General features: G+C 37.8%; 1 protein-coding gene across 1 annotated transcript; it reads right to left on the bottom strand.

The window, feature by feature from the left end:
• Positions 1-2,591: 2,591 nt before the first annotated feature.
• Positions 2,592-26,626, bottom strand: kctd16a (potassium channel tetramerization domain containing 16a). The gene is made up of 3 exons (XM_048177056.1): positions 26,184-26,626; positions 25,102-25,920; positions 2,592-4,048 (listed from the first exon to the last, which is right to left on the bottom strand). Exons 1-3 carry the CDS (start codon positions 26,185-26,187, stop codon positions 3,615-3,617), a joined length of 1,257 nt encoding a protein of 418 aa, XP_048033013.1. The 5' UTR covers positions 26,188-26,626; the 3' UTR covers positions 2,592-3,614.
• Between the last annotated feature and the right edge of the window lie 326 nt (positions 26,627-26,952).

Genomic DNA, 26,952 nt, shown 5'->3' with positions numbered 1-26,952 from the left:
AGTGCCTTATGGGTGAAAAAGAGAAATTTGCAGTTCCATGTTAGAAGACCTAAATGATGTTTCTGAATTAAATTTTTCCTATGACCTGATTATCAGCTCACTTTCTCTCACATTCGTTCCTACAGACACATACAAGTTCATAGACATCAAAAAAACTGTTTTTGGAAAATAAGGAAATAAATCTTTAAGTCGGACTGCAAGCAGAAGTCTGAGTTCTGCAATAAACCATTTAAAATGAGTCTTCATTTAAGGACTACTGTAAGCAAAAACACACAACTTTTCGATTGAGACCTGAAGGGGTGATGATAATGCAGCTCAGCTGGAGAAATCAGCACAACCATGAATCTCAACAGCGCCCATAAGACCTCAGAGGGCACATTTGTGCTAAACCATATCATTTATTCTGTGATTCTAGGAGTGTTGCTATGAGGCAGGATCTGCTGTGCTTCATACTGAGATGCTGCAGCTAAAATAAATATATTACATAACACACTTTTACATGCTAGAACAGAACCTGACGTCCTGTAATGCATCATTCTAGACAGAATGCCATTAAGATGCCGAAAAACATCAGTTCTGAGTATGTGAAAATGTACTTTTTATAGATTTTTGGGCCTCTTTTGGGATATCGTGGAGATTATTTCCTATATTATACTACCATAAATCAAGCCCGATTATTATTCCTGTAATATTATACTATTAGTTTGGTGGCCCCAAACTGTATGAGGATACTGAATGACAATTGAATTAAAAACAATGAATATATATAACTATTGAATTTAAGATGTTGATCATGTATTTAGAAATATATTTTACATTTTTTTAAATTTGCCTTGATTTTTTGACATATAGGAAGTCTTCGTACCATTAAAACATCCTGCAAGTTTCAGAACTTAAAACGTCCTCCTCATTATAAACAAAGACTTTATTTAATCAAGCTCTAAAAACAGCTCGTTTTTGCAAAAAGGAACCTCGAGAAACAATAATACCTACAATAATAATACCTAGAAAAAAATACCTTGTCATGACCCCTTTAAGTAGTTTAAGAACTTGCTTGTTTCTATTCGAGGAGATTTCTTTGCAGAATCATGGGTAATGTAGTTTTTCAAAGGATTTCAGATTTCTCTCAACTTTACTTTCTAAGAACAGTGATGAAATACAGCGAGGTTTGAGTCGGTTCAAACCTCTGACCAGGGCATGTTACTCGCACTGAACTTCCCTTAGGATCTTCTGCTATTGATTCTCAAAGAGATCAGCGTGTCAGTGCACAGGGCCAAATTTTGGATCCTTCCCATGCTCTTTCATTGATCTGTTTGGGATTATATTATGGACACAAGGAATACATGGAGGGGTCAGTTTGGTTTTTGAACATGGGGTGGAAGTTGACAAAACTGAAGCGGGATCAAAAGAGAATGAAGATGACTAATGCCTTTGATGCTGATTGAAATATTTCAACTGCAAAATCAATTAAATGGCTCTTGAAGTTCTATCATTAGTATGCATGCTGGATTTGCTTGGCAGAAAACTACAAAGACACAAGCCAACCCTGAATCTTCCACTAACAAACTAGATGTTTAGTGCATTCAATGAAAAAATACAATTTGGTGAGTATCATAATGTGATAGCACAACACAAAAATGTTGCAATGAATCCTTTTTTTTTCAGCATTAAGAACTTACACCGATCAGGCATAACATTATGAGCACTGACAGGTGACGTGTCTCATCACGGCACCTGTTAGTGAGTGGATATATGCAGCAAGTAAACATTTTGTCCTCAAAGTTGATGTGTTAGAAGCAGGAAAAATGGGCAAGTGTAAGGATTTGAGCGAGTTTGACAAGGGCTAAATTGTGATGGCTAGACGACTTGGTCAGAGCATCTCCAAAACTGGGGTGGGATGTGCTGAACAAACAAGTCCGATCCATGGAGGCTCCACCTCACAACTTACAGGACTTAAAGGAACATCTTGGTGTCCACAGCACACCTTCAGGGGTCTAGAGGAGTCCATGCATCGACGGGTCAGGGCTTTAAATGTGGACCAACACAATAATAGAAAGGTAGTCATAATGTTATGCCTGATCGATGTATATTCCAATATCTGAATGATTTGAAACACTTTAGTCACCTTAATAATAAGATTTGTGATTGAGCACATACACTTCTAGTCTATCATGCTTCTGCTGTCCCAAAGCTTTTCTCTTGCAGGTGAAATGTAGCAACACTGCAGAATCTTATGGCTAAAAATAGTCAGTTAAAAATGGTATCTGTGATGCATGAATTTATCAAAAACTTTCCTTCACAGTGACAGAAAAAGAGAAAACTAATATATCAGGCAGCAGAATGCAGAATTACACCGTTGAGCATCTGAAATCAGCTGAAAGGGGTGTTGCAAAGAGATTTGTCTGCAGTTTAGTATTAGATTCAGCAAAGCTCATAATCTGTTAAATTCTGAGAGAAGGTCATCTGCCATATTCGTTGAGAGACAATATTACCTCCTCGCATCTTTCATCTGATTTGCATGCATATATTCATTTGACACAAACAAGAAACAAGCAGCTCTTGATTTTTCTGTCAAGGATCCGGTTTAAACGCTGCGCCTACTTTAATGTAAAAACCGTAAGAGGTGCAGCATTGCAATGTGTCAGGATTAGAACAACTCAAATGAACAAACTGTACTTTAAACCCAGTTCATTTAATGATTCATTGCACATTCAGAACAACAAAAAAAATCCTCGTATACCCACAAGCAAAATCAAAAGTCTCAGCACAAATGTTCACAATGACAAACAGAAACAGCCTAATATTTCAGTCCGATCGTCCTGGTGTGTTTCAGCTGGGTTTGGATGAATGGTGAATGGTGTTTGGTGAATAATGTAGATCACATCACAAATTAAATGCATTGATATGAGCCATTACTCTATTTGAGTGAAATAACATGCATCTACCGCAAGAACATACTCACTTGTGCTTTCTTAAGGTGCGATCACGAAATTTCGTGTGAAAAGAAGGTCCATTGTCAATACAGCTCACACAGAAGTCACTTTCAAACCAGCGCATAAAATTCATTCGACCACCTTTTTTGCATTGGAATGAATGGATTTTGCTTGTGCAATTTTGTCAAGCAATGGTAAACATGACCGCACCTTTAAACTCTTTAAATAAAGGGTCGATTTGTATTGATACTCTCCATAAGCTGAACACAGTATCGGATGATGCAAACCGCATTCACATACAAATCCTACAGTTCTCTGATGTGCGCTGCATTAACAGGTGGAATGCCGTACAAAAGTGCTGTCCGTGCGCCAACTTTGAGCATTAACGGGTAATACACACTTGGTTATTTTGTATATATACAGTACAATCTGTTTTTTTACTTGAGAGGTTTGTCTAGACGCTGTGAAATCGGTTTAGAGTTTAATGTCATTGTGCTTGCTAGCAAAACAGGACTGGTCCCTTTAGGAGTCACTTGAGGTTCACTGAATTGTTAATTGTGCATCTTGCTGCATGATTACACAGACGAGCCAATTAAGCCCAAGCAAAGAAGAATTATGATGTCATCTTATGCGCGTTGTTGTGTTGCACTAATAGGCTCAGTGAGCCTGCAGGAAATCATTTCAGAGCTGATATTTTTTCAAGAGCTCCGACTGCCACATGTACTTCCTCTCCGGAAAGCGTGCTGGAATTTTAATCCGTCGGAAGTCCTGGATGCATTTCTCCAGCTCCTGCTCTGGGGTCAGCTTCTCCTTGGCCGGTTTCCTCTTCCCTGCCATGACGTCACGTGGCCCCGTGGTCCGCACGCGAAGCAGATCAGTTCTCCTGGGAATTGGGGTCGGACCCTTTTTCACCGGCCGGTCCAAAGTCTGGATGTTGGGCTGGCGGGTGACCGGACGCACGATGACCGTTTCCTGGGGAGAGCTGGCTTCTGACTGGGACTCGGAACAGGAAGTGGAGAGCTCGTTGAAGGAAGTGCCGCTCTCACCCTCGCGCTCGCTCTTGTGACTCTTGCAGCAGCAGTCGCAGTGAGAAGAAGACCATCCGGATGGGCCACCTTAAAAACACAAAGCCACAAAACCCACAAATGTCAACCGAGCACAAAAAAAAACAGCAAAAATGATAACAGAAGTCAAATTGTAAGTCATTTTGGAAGTCAATGCAATTTTGTTGTAGGTATCAGATTGCAGAGCGGTCCGTTCAGGAATCAGGATGTGTGAAACCTGATAACAAAGGTGAAAGAACAAAGGTGAAACAAAGATATTCTTCATTTCCCCTTATATTACTGCAGTTCAACCAATACAGATATTATAAATACTCCTCTAATGGCACAGATGTTTCTCATTTTACAGAAGTCGATGCTCATGCCACTATTTAAGTAGCCCATAACATGCACCATTTACTCAAAAGAAATTACCTGAAACTTGGAAATAAAAAAAAACATCACGTGCATTTCACTCAGTGAAACCAAGTGTGCCGCACAAGTCCTGAAAAGTGAAGCCAAAACGTTTTGAACGCCCCCAGGTGGCTGGATGCAGTATAGGTCATTAACTCCACCCTCTCCATGTAATCTAATGGGACGTGAGACAAACTAAACAATCAAATTACACTTTTTTCCAAAGATGGTTTCTGTTTTTGGGATCTTCGGGAGGAGATTAGAGCTTTAACTTTAATTTCTACATTTCCAGAACTGTTTATTTCACACTGATATAATGAGTTGTTCTGCAGTAAACCGTACTAACAGATTCTGCCGGAGTGTGGGCGGGACTTTGATACCGCGGCTCCACTTCACGCTCACTACTGTGAAAGTGCGTCGTCCATCTTTTTTTACAGTCTATGAGTGAAACACATTCATATGTACGAGTGCAAGCTGGTCGTTTGGCACTGAGCAGATTGACCTTATCAAGTTGACCTTACCAAAGACATAAAGAATCCATATTTAAATCACCATTTGAACTATATGTATCGATCTGTTTTGTGTTTTGGACAAAGAACTTTGCTAAAACCACAAAGGACTGAGTCCTTGTCTCAAATAGATAACAGTGTGCTTCAACCCCTTTTGTTAACTGATGGACGTGCATGCATCAAAACAGACTATGACTGCATAGAAATATCCAAAGTTCACAGCTGAATGAAGGGACAGAGAACCTTCAAATAAATTTATATTAAAGGTAGGGGAATTTTTATTAACACTTTTTGTTATACTGGTTGAAACTCTCTTCACATCCTGATAGCAATCAATAATAGAAGTGGTCTAAATATTAAAACGTACATATATCTTCTGTGGAAGTCTCAGAACAAAAAAAAATGTTCATTCAATCACTGCATTCGCTCCAGATGCAACTCTGCTTGGAGTACATATGGGCCCTCTCTATATAGTGTTAAAGTAACACTGAAGCAGAGTTAAAGTTACTGAGATAATTAAGCGATGAATGAGCATTAGTGATGAACGCCTGCTGTTAACAAGCAGAATCACTGAAGAAAAGATAATCCTCCTCTGCTGAGATCTTGAGAGATATAATGTCTTTTATCTTCAGGTGATTTCATCTAAGACTGTGGCTGAAGTCAGTTGTAGTTCTTTTGTTTCTCTTTTGTTCATTGATTCTGCTTGTTAACAGCAGGTGTTCATCACTAAAGCTCAATCATCACTTAATTAATCACTTAATTATCTCATTAACTAACTCTGCTTCAGTGTTACTTTAACACTATTTAGAGATGGACCATATGTATGACCACCGAGCAGAGTTGATTTAACTCTTTGCTGTGTACCTGCCTGTCAACATATGTATTTCCATACCTCCATGCAAAAATACCTGCATTTCGGGGAGTCAAATCCACATTTTTGGCATGGTTCCCCTTTTAAAATTTGCATTCCAGGGGCTAAATAGCATGTAATCTTGGGTCGCTTTAACTCGTGGACATGAAAAACAACCCGAAGCAATGGTGTTAAAGTAGCCCTATTCCGCTGGAAAACTGTGTACTTGGCAACATTGGTGCATGTTCATGTGTTTTGGAGGAGGTGTGGCTTTGTAGAGCACTCTGAACTGAAGGGAGAGTGGGATCTCATGCTTTCAAAGCTAGCTTGCTATTGCTAGCCTCTCTGAAATTGCCTACCCTACCTTTAATGCTTGAGTGAGAAGCTGAGCTTTAGAGAAACATGCTCCTCTTGAATTTCTGTTTAAAACTCAGTTTAAATAATTATCTGAAAATCAAATATGCTTTCTTCTTCTTTGAAGCACTTTGTGAAACTGTGAATGGATGACATCCTGTTCACCTTCACTGGCAGACCGCAAACCAACCTCTAGCTATTCTGTTTCCTGGCAGGGATATACCGGCCCCATGTATCACCGGCCCTCGAGCCCAGATGTCTCCTTCAGTTCATGGACACAAATCACCTCCCACTTCAGTGAAAAAAAACTCTGAACATGTCCGGGTCATATTTCATGTCAAAATCAATGCAAAAAATATTTTGTATGAAGAAAATGATCATTTTTCAAGAACATTAAAATTCTCATTTCTGTAATGCATAAATAAATTTTAAAAAAAAACATAAATAAATAAATTAAATAGTAAAGAATTTATTCATCTTCATTTAAAAAAAATCATTAGTTATAAAAATTATCTTTAGTGTGATGCATAACTAAATAAATTTAAGTAGTAAAGACTTTATATATCTTTATTGTAATGCAAAAAGAAAATGAAATGTAAATAAATAAAAATAAATGGTAACACTTTACAATAAGGTTCATTAGTTAACTACATTAGTTAACATTAACTAATAATGAACTGCACTTCTACAGCATTTATTAATCTTTGTTAATGTTAATTTCAACATTTACAGATACATTATTAAAATCTTGTTAACATTAGTTAAACACTGTGAACTAACATGAACAAACGATGAACAACTGTATTTTCATTAACTAACATTAACAAAGATTAATAAATACAGTAACAAATGTATTGCTCATGGTTAGTTCATGTTAGTTAATACATTAATTAATGGATAACTAATGAACCTTATTGTAAAGTGTTACCAAATAAATAAATAAATTGTAAAGAATTTATACACCATTATTAAAATTAATGTTTTTCAAATGTTCATAACTGTAATGCAAAAGTAAAGAAATACAAATATAAATAAAAAAATAAATAGTAATGCAAAAGTAAAGAAATACAAGCATAAATAAAAAATGTAATAGCTTAAATAAAAAATACAAACATAAATAAAAAAAATAGTAATGCAAAAGTAAAGAAATACAAACAAATAAAAAAATAAACAGTAATGCAAAAGTAAAGAAATACAAGCATAAATAAAAAAAAATTGTAAAGAATTTAAACCTTGTGGTATTAAAATTAAACATTAGTAAAGACCATTAAAAATTTTTCTGAAATTACTGAAATAAATAAATAAAAAAATTGTTTTGTAATACATGTGCATCTGTGGCAAAATATATATAAAAAAAATTTCAACATGAAAAACTTTTCATGTACAGTAACAGTAATGTTAATTTATATTGTTTTGCATTGTGATCATTTGCAATATGCTTAAATGCAATTTAATGCAAAAAATTGCATATTTTCTTTATGCATAATTTTATTTCCCATGTCCGTTTCTTTAATTAGGGGATGAAATTTGACCAGCACATTACATTGAGAGACTCATCCAAATCAAAGTATGTGCACGAGATTGCACGTGTGTGTGTGTGTGTGTGTGTATAATCGCTGCTGCGTTTTCTCATTCCAAACTCTCTGAATCTCTACCGTGGTTTTGAGAACACGTACCTATAGCTTGACAGAGGCTCAATAAAATAAGTCTGACATTTTCTCCCAGGGGGTCACCATATTTCCATCTTCCTGTTATTGGTGTTTCTCTTTCTTTCACTCACGTATAGAATTCCAACCCTTTTCCCATCAGCTTGCCATACTATTAAAAAGAACGATCACCAATTAGGCATCATCTGTATTTTACATCTGAGTATCATAATTAGCTAAACACGATTCTCAGAGGCAATAATTTGTGTTCATTGTGTCTCCAAAGCAGCTAATTTATCCTGATTAATAACAAAATCATTCAACTGAGCTACAAATACATTTTACAGAATGCAATAACAGGCTAATTGAAGGCAGTGATTGCTAGTGGCTTTCTAATGGGAATCCATGAATCTGACACCAGAGCATTTCCCTGCATAACAAATAAACCAGGTTCGCCTCTTTCCCCCTCTGTCCATCTCTCATCTTCACCTCTCTTTTCCTGCAGCATATGAGGAGGCTTTTATTGAAGGATTGTTGCAAAATGGATGGTGCAGCCTGATGGGACCACAAGTCAAGAACGGAGGCGAGCAACAATAACGCTGACATAAAAACTAAATAAGCTGAGTTGAATCTGCTCCTCAGCTTGCTGTGCTCCTCGTTTATATGAAAGCGCACATTTCCCAAACAGTCTGTAAAGATCTGCATTCCACAATCGTGTCTTATTGGCATTACTGTAAGGGGTAAATATCAAATGGCTTTGGTCAGCAGGACATTAGGCTAATCTGGTGCTGTTTACCATTAATCCTCACCAAGCTTATGGCTGCAGTATCTATCAGACAAGAAATTGATTGCATTTTGCAGTATCCACCCCATCCTCTGTCCTCAGATCTCCAACCGACTACAGAGAAGCATACGGCTGCCCGGATCATATTGCAGGCCCATTACGGTCGGGGAGTTAAATCAGTTACCGTATGTGAGTGCATTCTCATGAATTACACAAGCTTGAGAGATGCATTTGGCACCGGGCTTGAGCGGAGACAATCTCATCACAAGGGGCATCCACCCACCAGTGTCTACCCACAATGCATTGTGTCTAAATGCCTGAGAGTGCTTCAGATCTGAATTCTCCTGAGCAGTGTGCCTGGTGTAATGTGTTTGCTCGCACCACAGCGGAGCTCAGACAGCAATCCTAAAAATAGTGTGACGCACATCTATGCATTTTTAATTAACACTCAATCTTTAGCAGCTGATGCTAATCATAGGGGCGGCAACTAATGTATTTGTGTTCATGACCTGCAGCTGTAATGCTTCCTGTGTTTGTGCGCATTAAAGTTTGGAGAGATGTTTAACTACTAAATACTATTAATAATGGATTATGTCTACTGGAAATCACAAGGCCTATAAGAATACAAACCCATTATGTCCGGTTCACAAATCAGATTTCTTTGTATTGTTTTTCCTTGACATCAGTGACATTGCATTGAGAACATAAAGATTTATCTTAAAGGGGACCTATTATTGCACCTTTTCACAAGATGTAATATAAGTCTCTGGTGTCTCCAGAATGTGTCTGTGAAGTTTCAGCTCAAAATCCCCCACAGATCATTTATTATAGCTTGTCAATTTTGCCTCTATTTGGGTGTGAGCAAAAACATGCAGTTTTTGTGTGTGTCCCTTTAAATGCAAATGAGCTGCTGCTCCCGCCCCCTTTCCAGAAGAGGGCGGAGCTTTAACAGCTCAACAACAACAAAGCTGGAGAATCTCACGCACCCATGATTTCACTTTTTTAACTTTAGTTAGTGTGTAATGTTGCTGTTTGAGCATAAACAACATCTGCAAAGTTACAGCGCTCAAAGTTCAATGCAAAGAGTGATATTTTCTTTTACAGAAATCACTTTTTAAGGACTACAACAAATGGCTGGTAGAGACTACAACAAGCTTCTTCCCAGGTTAGTGACATCACTATTCCTAAAATTTACATAAACCCCGCCCCCGAGAACACACAACAAAGGGGGCGGGGTCATGTTGGGCTGCTTTAGAGAAGAGGAAGAGTTGTTTTAGTAGAGTGTTGTTGACATGCCGTCATTTTACGCCGGACTGCTTCACAAACGAGGGTCAATTCAACACAAAAGGTGAACATGACGGCACATGCTAGTGGATGAGTTGAATCAACTCCACAGCAACTACATAAATTTATCCAGTAACCATTCAGAAACGTCTAAAAGTTGTAACTTCTTCCTGAGTCTCTCCGTCAGTGTCGACTCCGGTTTGAACAATGTAAGGCTGAACACCGTTACTGACAATCCTCATTTTGGCTGCGTGAGATTCTCCAGCTTTGTTGTTGTTGAGCTGTTAAAGCTCCGCCCTCTTCTGGAAAGTGGGCTGGGAGCAGCAGCTCATTTGCATTTAAAGGGACACAAACAAAAATGGCGTGTTTTTGCTCACACCCAAATAGGGGCAAATTTGTCAAGCTATAATAAATTATCTGTGGGGGATTTTGAGCTGAAGTAAACTTGGTCGCTGAGTAAACTTGTTAGATTTGATTTTCAGCGCGCTGCGCGCATAATCCATTTCAGTTTGTCCATCTTTATCATAGACATTTAGCGCTGACTGTTAGCCTAATTATAGACAAAAAATGGATTTACGAACAACACTCGTCGCCTGCAACTCTTCTGAGGGTAAGTCGTTTGTTCATTTCACTTATTAAAGCCAGCCCTGGCTTTGATGATAAGGCCTACTAAGCAGTAGAATTGTTGATGAATGTATGCTGGGTCTATGTGTTTTATACTTGGCTGCCTGTAAGATATGCTTATGTCATTTCTGCCTGGTGCGTGGCTACTTGCTGCCCGAATGCGTGCCTCAGTTATGTCAGCGGTCCTGTCCTGTTACTTATATGTTGTCCAGGGGTGTTTTTGATGATGGTGGAGGCTGGTGTAGTCTAATGTTTATAACCAGTGGTAGGCCTACTTAATGGTTTTCTGAAAGTGCATAAACTGTTGAGAGGTGGATGAACTATTTCTGACATGTCAGAGATGGGTAAGCTGCATTTATTTGCGTATAGCCTCCACGACAGCCCTACGCTGTGTGTGACTGAGCTGGATGTCGAGTAGAGAGAGGGCATAACTTTACCCCACCCCTTTCTGCCTTTTAATGTGACTCCACTCCAAACGCTGTCTTCATTTTGTTTATTAAACGCAATGTTTTTAATCTCAAAAGCATTTCTAAATTCAGTTCATATTTCCAACAAATGAAATTTCAAGCCAAAATAACGAAATGGTTAAAAAATATATCGCAAAAGTTTTGCGCAAATCTGTAATGGAAACGCGGCTACATGATATAGAAATTAACAACAACAAGAATTAACGAAATTCGCAAATAATAATTAATAATAATAATAATAAAACGTGTTTCTCTTTTTTATTGCATTTCTGCTGTGTTAGACTATGATGTCACCACTGCGTAAAAATATTTCTCAAACGGCAGTGAATAATCAACAATGACAATGAATAATCAATCACCAAAGCATTTTTAGCCAAAATGCCAGATGCTCTTCTGAAAACGGCGCAGCGTTTTTTTCCAGCTGAGAAGCTTTGGTTGAATAAGAATGCAGTAACCAGCAATATTAACTTTTCCATTGAGTTCAGTCATTGTACAAGTAGGATGATTGGTCGGTGTAGTATTTGTCGGCTTTATGAACGATTTACACAAAATATTCATTCTGCTCGTGTTACATGAATAAGGCCCTTTATCTGGTATTTTTTTTGTTTATCTTTCAAAGCTGTCACGTTTGTTTTTGGTTGACCTTTTTTTGGGGACTTGCCTATGTAACGCATCCTGACAGCACTCTCATTTCTTTTCTTTTTTTTGGACTGAACTTAATGAAAACTTAAAACATCTTGTTCTCCTGCCTGGTAATGGTCCTCAAGGGAGGTTTCAGGACTTTGTTGAGCTAGTGCTCTGATGGGGTGGTCTCCGATTTCACCTTGGGTGAAGTAGAGGACGATATGCGTAACAGCATTGCGTTACTTAAAACGTAACTAATTCTGTTACTTTGTTATTTTTTTTATAGAAAGTAATGAGTTGCATTACATTTGTTACTTTTTGGCTGGGCTTGCTTTGTTCCAGTTCTCACTATTAACTAGTAGCTTATTATCATGCATATTACTAGGATTTTGGCTGTTTATTAGTACTTATAAAGCACATATTGATACATTATTCTGCATGACTATATTTTGCATCACTTAATCCTACCCAATACCTAAACTTAACAACAACTAATAGGACACAATGTACTGTATTAATTTGACAGAATTTTCCGTATTTATTTTTTACAGGTGTTTTACCTGTATTTTGAACTTTATTGCATTGTGTTTTAGGGTTAAAGGAAATGTCCATAAAATTACTGGATAATGTCCTGGTAAATTTCTGCCAGTACATTATCCATTTTTTATGGATTTTTTTTTTATTTTATTTTTTAAGTGTATTAATAAGCAGTAATTAGGAGCTTATTGAGGCAAAAGTGAGATTTAGGAGGACACCCAGTGTAGAGTTTTCAACTTGTAGATTTCAAATAAAGTTGTTGGAAGCTTAGTGATGGTTATGTCATGCGATCATAATGTAGTTTATAACCTGAAGATTATCATGATGAACAAAGCATGTAAGAATCATAAATTTTTTTGCAATATTCCAAATCCAATGTAAAAATCCCGTTGTTGTTTTTTCTTTGCGGGAACCAAGTGATGCTAAACCTACAAAAATGCATCATCACTGCATCACTCTAGCTATAGGTTAACAGTTTGCTCATCTGATTCAGTTATATTTCAAATGTATGAAAGATGTACTAATAAAGTAACCTATAAAAGTGGGGGAATACAATTTTCTTTTGGGCTGTGTGGATCAGCTTCAAATATATGGTCTACAAAACAGCAAAAGGAAAAAATAAATATTCTCAGCTCTTGAAAAATGACTGAGTCGAGCCGTCCATTTTGGTATGCCAAGAAAGTCAACCAATCATACTCACCACAACCCTGCAGGCATTTCTGGATTTGAGCTATTTCCACACACACACACACACACACATGCATATGGGTCTCGGCCTCGGTTTGCACAATACAATGATAACCATCAATTTTACTGAGATAGAAATAAAATTCCTTCTGCAGGTACAGGTCTTTCTGCACGCTCAGCTTTTGTGGCTCTGGCCTCAGATCATAAAAAAAAAAAACTCTTAATTTTCAACAGAATGCTTTGATATGGGAAATTAGCAAAGGAATCTCTGTGCACATGAAGACTTTTTAATGAGAATGAGACTGCTGATACCGACCCTGAATTCTGAAAGCCATATTTATATTCTATGAAAAACTGCAGATCTACGCTAAATCAACATCAGTTCAACATGTACTGTATGATGCTGATAAACTCAGAGGCCTTATTACAAGAGGTCTTTGTAAATATGCATTTTGCCCAGGACTAAAGTCCCTCCCTTAAAGTTTTGAGCTTTGCCTGAGGTTTGATAAGGTTTATGTGCCTGTTAATGTACAAAGTAGGCCAATTCTGTTCTTGCGGGGGAGCAGTCTTAGAAGGCTCATCTTTGCAGATGAAAAGAGCTTGTATCTAAAGCCCTATTTGGACGGTACTAGTTTTCTAAACAACGTTTGAGTTACAGTTCTTATCACTCGACGTCTGTCATTTCATGTACCGATTCAGACGAGACTAACATATCACAGAGATGGGAGTGTGTGAGTTCTGGATGTAGGTGTTACAGAAGCTCACGTGCTGTATTTACATGCATCATCTATGACATATATATCTTTTAATCCACCCCAGACAGCAACATAGTGTGGCCCAGATCCGGTCCACATCTGATACATGTGGATTACATGCGGACCAGATGTGGGCCGGATCTGGGCCGACACTATATTGCTGTCAGGGACTATTTATTGATATAATTTTATTTATTATTAAAACCCTATTTAAGTTAACTTCACAAGTTGTCCAAGCGGCTGTTTATAATAATCCCTCATATGTGAGCAGCGAAATCTAGTATCTTTCTTATTTGACACTGAAATTAAAATTTGCCGCAATTTGGCTCTATTTGTTAGTTTTATCATTTATTCTTTCATCAGATACTATCCATATTAAAGTGAAATGAAAGTATACAGCGGAAACCTTCCATTCTCTCTCTTGAATCCAACACGGAAGAGACTTAAACTGCAATTCATGGACTGGCCACTAGGGACAGGCTCCAAAAGGGAGTCAATCGCATAGACCCCCATGTTAAAATGCCCAACTTTACAGCAGAAAAAAATATGTTTACAGCCTGGTACAAAAAGTGGTTTTGGTCTATATAGCTAATTTTGCCCTTCATGACAACTGTGAGGGGGGTGGATTTTTTTATACCTCATCTGTTTAAATTATATTAAGCTTTAAAGTTCTGCATAATTAAGGGTGTGGCCACTTGAGTGACAGGCGGATTGTCACTGCAGTCACTACTAGCCGTTTGTCTGCTGTCTGTTAGCCGTCACGTCACAAATTCCAGCCACTGAACTTGGCATTGGCTAAAAGTATTGTCCGTCAGATTTACTACAATGACAATGGCTGGAGAATATGCCTCTTAAGACACCACAAAATCCGACAGCACTGCTTGGATATTATAACTAAAACTGCTGCACTATTTGAAAAATATACTTCGGACACGGGTTCATTTGTTTGTGAGAGTCTAATATATACAATCGGTGCTCAGATTGCATAATTTCTTGAAGATCGATGATAGAGAGTAGAAATATGACACAAACAATGGACAATATATCAATATTTCATGGATTTAATGCTTTTGTTGGATGTTTTTAATGGACATTTTACCCAAGTGCAATGGATTGGATTCATCTCGTAATCGCTATTTCATAACAAAGGTATGAAGTCCCGCTTTTGATTTTGCATGTTGTCATTTGCATAACTGACACAGCTCCACCCACATCCCGCCTCTTTGCCCATTTTCGGTTATCTGGGAGTGGCGCGTTGCCAAGATGGCAACGGCCAGCTCTGCCCACTTTGGGCTTCAAAAATGCTTTTCAGAAACCTACGGGTGACGCCACGGTCACTACGTTATTTCCCACACATGCTTGAAGAGGTTGACCAGTCACAACAAACTGGTCCAACTGACCAATCAGAGTACACTGTGCTTTTCAGAAGGAGGGGCTTCAGGAACTAAACAGGGGTGCATTTCCCAAAGCGAACTATGGTCGCAAGTTCTGTCATTACCAGTAGAGTTCAAAGGGACTTACGACCATAGTTTACTAACGATTCTTTCGGGAAACACACCCCAGAGCGTTACTAACAGTAACAAATGTGAAAAATAATGTCAATATTAGGTTTTCAGTGTTTTTTTTAATGTGAAAATAAGGTTTTTAAACATGTAGACCCAAAAAACAAAATCATGACTTGCAAAAAGGGTTTAATAGGTCCCCTTTAATACATTTAGGATAAGTAATGCCATTCCCAGTCTCCAAGTCTGCATTCCAGAGGCTTTGTGCTGGAAGATTACAGACAATGTGACAATTTCATCCTCTGACTGATGTTGACATGAGCTGCAATCTCCTTCTTTGTTGAAGGCAGTCATGCGCGTCTGTGGCAAAGAAGTGCCTGACAGACAGATTGGAGAGCCCAGATCATCTCAATGCAGTCATGACCCCCATCGAAGAGCTGTTGAGGTTTAATAAGACCATAGAAAGAGATGACATAGACCCTGTCATTACTACAGTGGTTCCTTCTGAGATGTGGAGAAAGACAAATTTCACAGTGTCATGGAGATAGGATAGTGAAGGAGAGCAGGAATAATACTAAAGAAGAGCAACTGCTGTGAAATTCACACTGTAATGTCGAGGCTTCTTTGGGTGAGAGTGTGAAACATCTTTGGTACTTGTAATGTATACATAAATGAACAATCTAGACACACTTCCTCGTATGCTGTTATTAAAGGTGCCCAAGAATTAAAAATTGAATTTACCTTGGCATAGTTGAAAAACAAGTGTTCAGTTCATGGAAATGACATACAGTGAGTCTCAAACTCCATTGTTTCCTCCTTCTTATGTAAATTTGAATTTTTTAAAAGACCTCCGAAGAACAAGCAAATCTCAACATAACACCGACTGTTACGTAACAGTCAGGATCATTAATATGTACGCCCCCAATATTTGCATATGCCAGCTCATGTTCAAGGCATTAGACAAGGGCAGCCAGTATATGCACAGCTGAATCATCAGACTAGGTAAGCAAACAAGAACAATAGCGAAAAATGGCAGATGGAGCAATAATAACTGACATGATCCATGATATCATGATATTTTTAGTGATATTTGTAAATTGTCTTTCTAAATGTTTTGTTAGCATGTTGCTAATGTACTGTTAAATGTGGTTAAAGTTACCATCTTTTCTTACTGTATTCACAGAGACAAGAGCCGTCGCTATTTTCATTATTAAACACTTGCAGTCTGTATAATTCATAAACACAACTTCATTCTTTATAAATCTCTCCAACAGTGTGTAATGTTAGCTTTAGCCACGGAGCACTATCAAACTCATACAGAATCAAATGTAAACATCCAAATAAATACCATACTTACGCGATTAGACATGCTGCATGACGAACACTTTGTAAAGATCCATTTTGAGGGTTATATAATAGCTGTGTGTAACTTTGTTTATGCTGTTTAAGGCAAGTGAGAGCTCCGGGTCGGGGAGCATGAGAATTTAAAGTGGCCGCGCGCTGAATCGGCGCATAGTTAATGATGCCCCAAAATAGGCAGTTAAAAAATGTAATAAAAAAAAATCTATGGGGTATTTTGAGCTGAAACTTCACAGACACATTCAGGGGACACCTTAGACTTATATTACATCTTTTAAAAAGACGTTCTACGGCACCTTTAATATTTTTTATATAGAAATTATTTCAACAAATTTCATGATATGTATCCTGAAATGCTTTTTAAACAGCAGGCTATTGAAGAAAACTGGACACATTTCCTTCATTATGTGGTTCAACCCTCTAACTAAATAAATGAGCACGGTAATTTTTTCTTAATTAATTGCATATAATATTAACTTTTGTAAACATAGATATATATTTATATATATTATATTTATATAGATTAATTGTTAAAGTCAGCATTAAACGGAAGTTGCAATAGTGTCCTTATTGTGACGTATATCCAAGTGAAACAGCTTGTCAAACAAGAACAAATGTAGGGCGGGCTTGATTTTGTCCATGGGGAATTGATTGGATGGTTGTGGTTTGCTGTTGCTGTGATGTCATGTGAGTGACAGGTTGCTCCGCCTTCACACCAGTAAACACATTATCAGAGAAGAGATGTCACTGCAAAAGGGAGGGGATGTTATTTCGTTTAAAGATTAAAAAACAATAATAATGGTCACAGATAAATCATTTATAGCTTACTAAATACTTTGCCTACTATAGTAGCACCAGGCATATTCAGATGTAGGCATAGAATCTTTAAACAAAATAACATCCCCTCCCTTTTGCAGTGACATCTCTTCTCTGATAATGTGTTTACTGGTGTGAAGGCGGAGCAACCTGTCACTCACATGACATCACAGCAACAGCAAACCACAACCATCCAATCAATTCCCCATGGACAAAATCAAGCCCCGCCCTACATTTGTTCTTGTTTGACAAGCTGTTTCACTTGGATATACGTTTCATTATAAATAGAAATTGTTGATTTTCATTTCATGGTGACTTTAATGATAGACTTTAAATAAAGTGATCTCTAACTTTATGAATATGCATAGTGCTATTATAGTAGGCGAAAACAGTAACCTATGTGAAAAGAGTAGTATGTTTAAATTCACAGTTTACATAAAGTAGTTTGTGAAAAGTACCCAGATGATCTAAAGTGCACATCTAAAGGACACTTTACTATCCCATGAGGCCATGGGAGAAGAGTTGTGAATGACAGTGAAGCAACCCAACTGAAGCTGTAGGTCACATGACAGTGAAAACGGGCAAACAGTCTCTATTGCATACACATTCATACTATACATAATAGAACATCCTTTTATAGCACTCACAAAGTACTTATTCAAAAGAAGTACTTATGCCCATATCTGTATTTTACAGTTTGTGCCCTATTTTAATGATCTAAGCACATGGTCTGAACTTAGGTGCACTTAGGGCTTGTCCGAATCCTCTTTTGCTAGTTTAACGGTGGAAAAAATGGTCAGCGCACCAGGCACATTGTCCAAAAGGGTTATACCTAGTGAGTCATGGGTGTGTTTTGGGTGTAACGTACAATAAACCAATCTGAGTGTCATCTCCCATTCCCTTTAAAAGACAGTTGCGCTTGCACCATGGCGGATTCGCTATTTACGTGGTAGAATATAGACACCCTCAACCTGATGAGTCATGTGTGTATTGCCAAGATTGATCAAATAATTAGCCAATTTCATTCGTCATTACTGCAAATAGGTCATTCTGATACATGCAATGACTGTAGATGTACAAAATAATAATCTTTTAGATTGTAATCCTTATATTTTTAATATTTGGCATGTTTGTGTGCTGCTGCGCATCCCTGTGTGTGTAACAAGCATGTTGTGCACCAGCCTATAGGCGCATATTACTAACACAGCATATAAATAACAAAAAAAATACTGCACCATTGACTTTAGAGCAGGTTTTTGTTGGTCAATGGCGCAGTCGTTTTCAGTTGCCTCAAAATAGCAACACGCCAACAACGCACCTGAACACACCTCGTTTTCAGACCAGCACGTCGATGGGTGAACAGATGGGCATGAGTGCATTTGCTATTTAAACAACGTAGTGCTGGACGTGAAAATGATAACTGCATCAGGCTGAAACTGGCTAAAAACACTTGCATGGCGCCTGGCGTTGCATTGCGGCCCTATATCTTACATAGAATTTTAGCCGCAGATCCCATATCAAAGTATCAACCCCGTGCCCTTATAATTTCATAGTTTTTTTAAGTGCAGAATTCTTTAACACACTTGATATGTCTGGATCTGCTGGGAAAACCACTTGCACAGCTTTCTCGTTCTTTTCCATTTACTTTTCCATCTCAGGTGGGCCAAGTGGCTCTCACTGCACGGGATGGGAACAGATTTGCCCCCTCTCAACTCCCACAGTGGACACAGGACTCGTTTCCTGTGCCAGTTCAATAATGACAGTAAATCACTAGTGTTCACAGGAATAATAGAAACTGCATATTCACATGAGGATCTTAGAGGAAATGGCCAGAATGATCTCTCTCTCTCTCTTACCATGCATGGTGTATTCGGACAAGCTTAGTTGCCCAGCTCGGAAACTGAGTGTTTCAAGTGCTGTGGGCTTAATACACTATATGAACGCCATTAGATTACCCACACACACACACACTCCACACTAATGTGTAATCTGCACTGGACTGGAAACAATGTGACAGGCCATGTCATGATGTTGCATTACATTAAATGCAAAATTATATGGTGTGAGCTAAATTCTATGTTTCACATGTAAATATAATTATGCATGCATGCTTTATGATGCAAAAACATGCCATAAATCATCAGTATTCTTTGGCAACAAAGAAGGTGACCTTAAGAAACATCTAATAGCTTTTTAATTGGAAAACTTTCAAGCTGGCTTTTAATGTAAATAATTAGCCATACTGTTTTGGTCCATAATGTTCAAAAGAATAAGGTTCATCCATTTGAATAGAGATTGTTACTGATAATGATAAACTAATTTTTTTTCTAAATATTTCATAAATTATTCTTATTTTATTAACTTTCAGGAAAAGAAACAAGTCTTATTTGACATATTCTGGGCTGTTCATCATGCAATGTGTGTAGAATTTAAAATATTTAGATTTCAGAGTCCTGACAACAGGTTGAAATTTAGGGTGAAAATGGAAAGCCATAACTGATGCAGGCAATAAATAAAGAGCGGGAAAAGTCAGTAAATTAGTTCCGTCTGAATGCAGCTATGAAATGTGGCTATGTGTGAGATGTGTGATGCTCATGCAATTTATTTTTCTGCATACCAGAAGTCACTGTGGCTGTGATCATTGGCCATTAATCACGATTTTTAATTAATGCAAAGACAAAACTGAGCAGTTGGTACAAATAATTAAAAAAAAAAATGTCAAGGACAACATGCAGCACATTTTTAACTAGAATGGGTTGAGATGGTGATAAAGTACATAAGAAAGAGGATGAGTGAGTAAGCGACAAAGAAAAATAAGCATGTATTGAAAAACAGAGAAAAAGCAGCACTATTGAGCGCAAATGATATATTACCGATCCCTTGGGCAGTCTAAATTGGTAAAAATGTGTCATGTGGGTGATGTTCTGAGAAGTAACAGCACAAGATAAGGCAGTGAGGCCTGTAAAAAGCAACTGGTTCATTTACCAGGGGATTCGAGAGCAAACTAATTCGGAAGAGAAACAAGAATCTACCAATCATGCTAAACTGAACAGTGAAATATGACATTTCAACCATTATGTGAAATGCATCTAACTACATTATAATTTTATCTTGTTATCTGATTTGACAGATGTCTCAAGACATATTCACCATCAAATTTTAGAGCAACTTTAAATGCAAAAAAATATATAATTATTTGCATCTTTTAAATTACATTGCACAATTGCTTAACGCTGAGGTACAAATCACACATTAATCATAATCAACCCACCCTCATATCTCTCCAAATCATATCTCTTTTTTTTCTGTGGAAAAGAACGTCAAACCTGCTTTTTATTTTTTTTTTTTCATGAAATTCATGATGATCACTAGCTGTCAAGTTCATTTGTTTGGTTTATTAAATGAAGTAATAGGTTAGGATTTAAAACCAGGTCCCCTTTCAGGTTAAATAAAATTTGTACTACTAGATTGTCAAATCTTACTCTAATATAAAGTAACAACTAAGTAGATTTTAATTCTTTTGTCATTTCTTATTTCGTCAGTCTATGGGCACCAAGTGAACCAGCACTCCTGTCCTCTCAATAAAATAATGTGATGACACCCCTGGTGAGTGGTGAGAAGTTTAATGTGAGTATGTGAAGTTTTAGGTGATATATGTGATTAGATCATTTGTTTTTGATTGCCCTTTTAGACTTTTAGTAATTCTGTGTTTGCTTATGAATCTTTAAGAAATGCCATAAAATTTTATCTGCTATAAATTCAGCAATGATCTTGTATATAAATATAGCTGCAAGCAGCAATTACGGGGTCAAACCGAATAAGGGCAGAAAAGTAAATATTTGTGGACATCTGTGATCATGAGGTTAGGATAAAGTTGTTTAAATTACATCAGTTAAAGTGCTTATAACATAATAACATGGTTAATAACTTCTGAGCAGTAGGTGGCGCTGTGACGAAACTCTGCATGCATCCTCAAGTCATGCCTGTGATGACATGTACCAAGTTTCGTGTCAATACACAAAACTTTAGGAAAGATACAGCCGCATATCCGTTTTGGCATGCTTGCAGTCAAATTTGTTGGCGCAGTATAAAACAACAGTTGGGTCTATAAAAAATCTTTTTAATAAGTTTTTGTTATGAGTGTCTGTAGATGCTATATACCAAATTTCGTAGAAATTGGACAAATTTTGTAGGAGGAATTTGAAAAATAGGTTTTGAATAAAATTCAATATGGCCGACAGTAAGTATGGTAAAATATGGCAAATTTGGTATCGTAGGACTCGGCATACATCAACAAACCTAGTGATGTAAGTTAAATGACAATATGTTGAATTTTTCATATAAGCATTTTTCATAAATTTCATTATATCTCATGACCACTAGGGTGCGCTGACCTAAAACTTTACAGGTCCTCTCAGAACATGACCTTGATGAATCAGTGTGCGTTTCGTAATGATATGTTAATGTATTCGTAAAAACACAGCATTTTATGACAAAATTTAAAATGGCCAACACCCAAAATGGCCGACCAAAGAAAATTGGATATCGTTCAACTCGGCATGCCTCAAGGATTCTAAGGAGACCATCCTCATGACAAGGCATTCAAAAGTTATAAGCAAAAATAGCCATTTCTCCTATCTCTGCACCAGTAGGTGGCGCTGTGAAGATACTGTGCATGCACCTCCAAGTCATGCCTATAATGACATATACCAAGTTTGGTGTCAATATATCAAATCATTGTGAAGATACAGCATCAAATCCATTTTTGAGTGCTCGCCATCAAATTCGTTGATGCGCTATAGGAGAACGGATTGGCAGATCAAAAATCTTTTAGTAACTTTTTGCCTGGATTGTGAGTAGATGTTACATACCAAATTTCGTGCAAATTGGACAAACGCTGTAGGAGGAGTTCTAAAAAGCAGGTTTTCCGGAAAATTCAAAATGGCAGAAACATTTTCATGAAGGAAATGATGTCTTGAGTGCATTTGAATCAGCATGAGCCATGGAATCAGAGGAAAAAATATTTTTTTTAAATAGCTTCTAGGACTTACACGTCAAAAGTTATGAGCATAAACATAAGTGAATCTTTGAACTGTTGGTGGTGCTAGAGGGTTTGAGGTAGAGACTTTGTGTGCCAAATTTCCTACCTTTTTACCATACGGTTCTATGGGCTGCCATAGACTGAAGAGCGGAATAATAATAATAAGAGAACTAACGATTTCAATAGGGGTCTTTGCCCCTTCAGGCACACTAATTCATTGAATTATTCATCCACTCAATTCAGTCAAATATGTTGAATAATTCAAGAATGAAACAAATGACTGTCCTTACAAGTGAGTCATTGAATCATTCACTTAATCAATTTGTTCAAAAACACTGATTCATTCTTAAATGAAACAAGAATGCTACAGTGTGAGACAGCAGAAAAACGTACAAAGTAACTGCAACATTGTGTCTAAAATGTAAGTTATTCATTATAAAATTTGTACATCAGAGTGAAACGGATTATAGAAAAAGAAAAAATGTAGGGCGGGGACTTCAGTGCATCGGTTGTTGATTGGATGTTGATATGTGGGTTTTGCACTCAAACGTGAAGGCGGGGGTTTAAGTGACTATTCACTACTTCATTGGAGAAGTCCTACATACGTCAACAGAGAGAAGTCTGTTGTTTTCACAGTTGATTTTTGAAACATTATGAGGTAAACATATGCACAGATGAATAGTTCACTATAAGATCAATAAGATGCATTTAGAAAAAATTAGATTTAGCATGACTCCTCATGCCTTTATTGTATATCTTGATTTGTCATCACAAGTTTTTCCATTATGTGTGGGCTATGGGAGGGGCTGAATGCTGCAGTAATTACACTGATGACAGAGAACAAATCATTAAGCAGCCATATGTCCATTAGCCCCAAAAATCTTGTGACTGTCCTCCAGAAGCTCTCCGTTCCAGGCCCACTGTTTTTAGGTTTTCCAAGGGGACTCGTTTGGAATTAAGCACAAAGTGATTTTTAATTGGCCATATGCTGCATCATCTCTCTCATTTAAGACAAAGGCAAGTCAAGTGAGCCACTAATGAAGGCAGGCGCTGTAGAACAATTATATCCAAATTGTATTTAAATACAATTTGGATATAAGAGAGATGAAAAAGAGGGTGAGAGGGGCGGGATGACATGGCCATCAGATTACTGAAATATTCATACCACACTCTGTTCATATCCCTGAGAGCTATACTTGAGGGAATTCTCCACATCTGCATTGACTCAAACGCTTCTATCAATGTTCTTAGTGGAAAAACTCAGTCTGCTAATATGCTATTTGAAGAAACGTGCATTTGTCGCCAACAGAATTGAGCACATTAGAATTGATCAGAATATAATTGATCAAACTATATACGCCGCCTAGTGGTACTAAAGTGTTGTACCTCTTAATCAAATACACTTTATCCTAAAGGCTTATAATTTCAACTTTACTTAGCTGGAGCACTGTTATATTCGATTCTGACCGGTTCAAAGTTCAATGGTCAAATATTTCTGAATACCGAAGACAAAATAATTGATTTACTCTTAAATCGATCATTCACTCTAAAAAATGCTGGGTTAAAAACAACCCATGGGTTGAAAATGGACAAACCCATACAGCGTTTGGGTTGTTTTGACCCAGCGGTTGGGTCAACATGCTGGGTAGTTTTATGAACCCAACTATTGTTTAAAAATTATTATATGGCTGGATTAAAATGAACCCAAAATAGGTTGGAAATTAAAAATCAGACACATAATTACTAGAGGTAATACAGTAATTTTTAAACAATAGTTGGGTTAAATAAAACTACCCAGCAGGTTGGGCAAACATTTAACCCAACTGCTGGGTTTGTCCATTTTCAACCCAACTTGGGTTGTTTTTAACCCAGCATTTTTTAGAGTGAACTTATTAATAAATGTTCACCTTTTGATTATTATTGTTGCCTCTAGTAATTAAGTGTCTACATTTTTAATTTCCAACATTTTGGGTCCATTTTAAGTCAGCCATATAGTTGTTATTTTAATAGAATAGTTGTGTTAAATAAAACTACCAGCAGGTTGGGCAAACATTTAACCCAACTGCTGGGTTAAAACATCCCAATCGCTGGGTCTGTTTTGATTATTATTGTTGACTCTAGCAATTATGTCTAAATTTTTAATTTCCAACATTTTGGGTTCATTTTAAGCCAGCCGTGTAGTCATTTTTAAACAATAGTTGGGTTAAATAAAACATTTAACCCAACTGCTGGGTTAAAACAACCCAATCGCTGGGTCTGTCCATTTTCAACCCAGCTTGGGTTGTTTTTAACCCAGCATTTTTTAGAGTGAACTTATTAATAAATGTTCACCTTTTGATTATTATTGTTGCCTCTAGTAATTAAGTGTCTACATTTTTAATTTCCAACATTTTGGGATCATTTTAAGCCAGACATATAGTAGTTTTTTTAATAGAATAGTTGGGTTAAATAAAACTACCAGCAGGTTGGACAAACATTTAACCCAACTGCTGGGTTAAAACAACCCAATCGCTGGGTCTGTCCATTTTCAACCCAACTTGATTTGTTTTTAACCCAGCATTTTTAGAGTGAATTTATTAATAAATGTTCACCTTTTGATTATTATTGTTGACTTTAGCAATTATGTCTAAATTTTTAATTTCCAACATTTTGGGTTCATTTTAAGCCAGCCGTGTAGTCATTTTTAAACAATAGTTGGGTTAAATAAAACTACCAACAGGTTGGACAAACATTTAACCCAACTGCTGGGTTAAAACAACCCAATCGCTGGGTTTCTCCATTTTCAACCCAACTTGGGTTGCTTTTAGCCAAGCGTTTTGTTTAAATAACTGACAGCAATCGATCAAGATCTAGCATTGTTGTTTACTGTACTTACGGTAGAAGACATACTCCGTGTTATTGGACCAGTTTCTGTCGTCTGTGTGTCTGTTGTGAGGAGATGTGGTGAGTGATGAATTGCACGCGACGATGTGGAATCCGCTCTCCGCGAGCATATCAAACGCTCGCTCCAGGTGGCGAAACTTGAGGTAAAGCTGGGAAGTGTATCGCTCAGGTGGTCGGTCAGGATCCCGGCTGTCGTTCAACGCGTCCCCGAAAACTTCTTTAGCCAGACCGACCCTTCCGCAAATAAAGATTTTGGGTATTCCTCGAGGTTTTGGATCAGCGTCCCTCCCGAACGCGCACGAGCTCTTGTATCCCACCGTGAGGAAGCCGTAGCGCCGATCGCGCGCGTCCAGGTAAGACGCGGGGAACAACCTCTGATCGCTTCCCTGGGACGCTTCGTCAAAATCACTGTGAGTGTAATCATCTGGGGTGAGGATTTTGACGAGCTCGGGCAGCTGGAAGAACTCAGCCTCCCGTTTCAGCCTCCCTTTCTCCGGGAAATAATCCGGCAGGACGACGTTCTTATCTCGGAGATAGTCCAGCACATATCGAAACAGAAATCCGTCCCTGTCAATGAAGAAGCGTCCCTTGATGTCCTGCGCGAGGTCGTTGGAAATGTCCTTTTTAGTGGAGAATAATTTACCCAGCAGTGAGTTTGGCACGCTGGTGAGGGTGGCATGGCGCGTGTAGTACACCTGTCCACCTACATTGAGCTCAACCACATCTGAAGAGCAACTCTGAGCACATCCACTGTCCTTGGGCGTTTGATAAGTCCTGCAATTTTCAGTCAGGGCCATTTTGGCGATGCACACTTCAAAAAATGAAAAAGCGAAGATGCAAAAGTTTTTGATATGTGTTTGCTGAGCAAAAAGTCAAGAGGAACATAACCTGCACACTCTGTTCACAGTCCATTATGTTAACATCTCTGAGACCTGCATAGTGTGTTTATAAAAGTATAAATGCATCAAAATGAGGCTTCTCCCACAAATGCAACTGGCCGTCTATTGCCAGATGATATATCTGAACACACATCTCCTGTTATTTATAATAACGTAGAAATAGAAGAGCTCTCACCCATGGGAACCAATTGTGCAGCTCATGTAACCTCCAGCTGAAAATCCAAAAATAAGTTCTGCTTATAAAAAATGAAAAACTGCACCAGCCAAGACAGCTTCAACTTCCTTCTCTGTCCGTTCAGAACAGTTAGTCTACATGTATCTGGCACCCACCCAGCATTTCTCGAGTTGGAAAGGAGGGTGCGTTGGGAAGTTTGAGCATCCTTACTCTCCAGAGCACCAGCAGCGTAGTGCGAATGAATGCAGCGTGCTGAGAGAGGCTTTGGACGGGGGAGGGAGACCATTCTTAGGGAGATGAGCCTTACATCATCTTAAAGGAAAATGACAGCTGGAAAGATACAAGCGTTGCACCCTGCTTCTCCACATTTCCAGATATGCTCATGCAATTATGGTGCTCGATGAGAACATGAAATGCTTGTTTTCATCTCAGAACTTCATTGATTTAGTTCAAGTGGTTGAGCTCAAATCCCACATGCATTCCCAGAGATGTAAAAAATGTTGGGTTGAAAATGGACAAAGTCGGCGACTGGGTTGTTTTAACCCAGTGATTGGGTTAAATGTTTGACCCAACATGCTGGGTAGTTTTATTTAACTCAACTATTGGTTAACAATGACTGTATTGCTTGCTTAAAATGAACCCGAAATAGGTTGGAAATTAACATTTATGAATAAGTTTATTAATATTGTTGTTTATGTGTTGTTTTTAACCCAGCATTTTTTAGAGTGTATCTTTGGTGAGTTTTAGGGGACCTCAGTGTACGTATGTT

This window comes from Megalobrama amblycephala, linkage group LG23 (assembly GCF_018812025.1).
Source record: "Megalobrama amblycephala isolate DHTTF-2021 linkage group LG23, ASM1881202v1, whole genome shotgun sequence".
Taxonomy (NCBI): domain Eukaryota; kingdom Metazoa; phylum Chordata; class Actinopteri; order Cypriniformes; family Xenocyprididae; genus Megalobrama; species Megalobrama amblycephala.
The sequence above is the reverse complement of the archived record's forward strand: the minus strand, read 5'-3'. Positions and strand labels throughout refer to the sequence as shown.

Bases quoted from the DNA above. Each gene is read 5' to 3' on its own strand.
- kctd16a (XM_048177056.1), bottom strand. The intron at 4,049-25,101 runs GTAAGTACAGTA...TGTGTTTTTAAG, and splicing joins CACGGAGTATGTCTTCTACC to GTGGCCCATCCGGATGGTCT.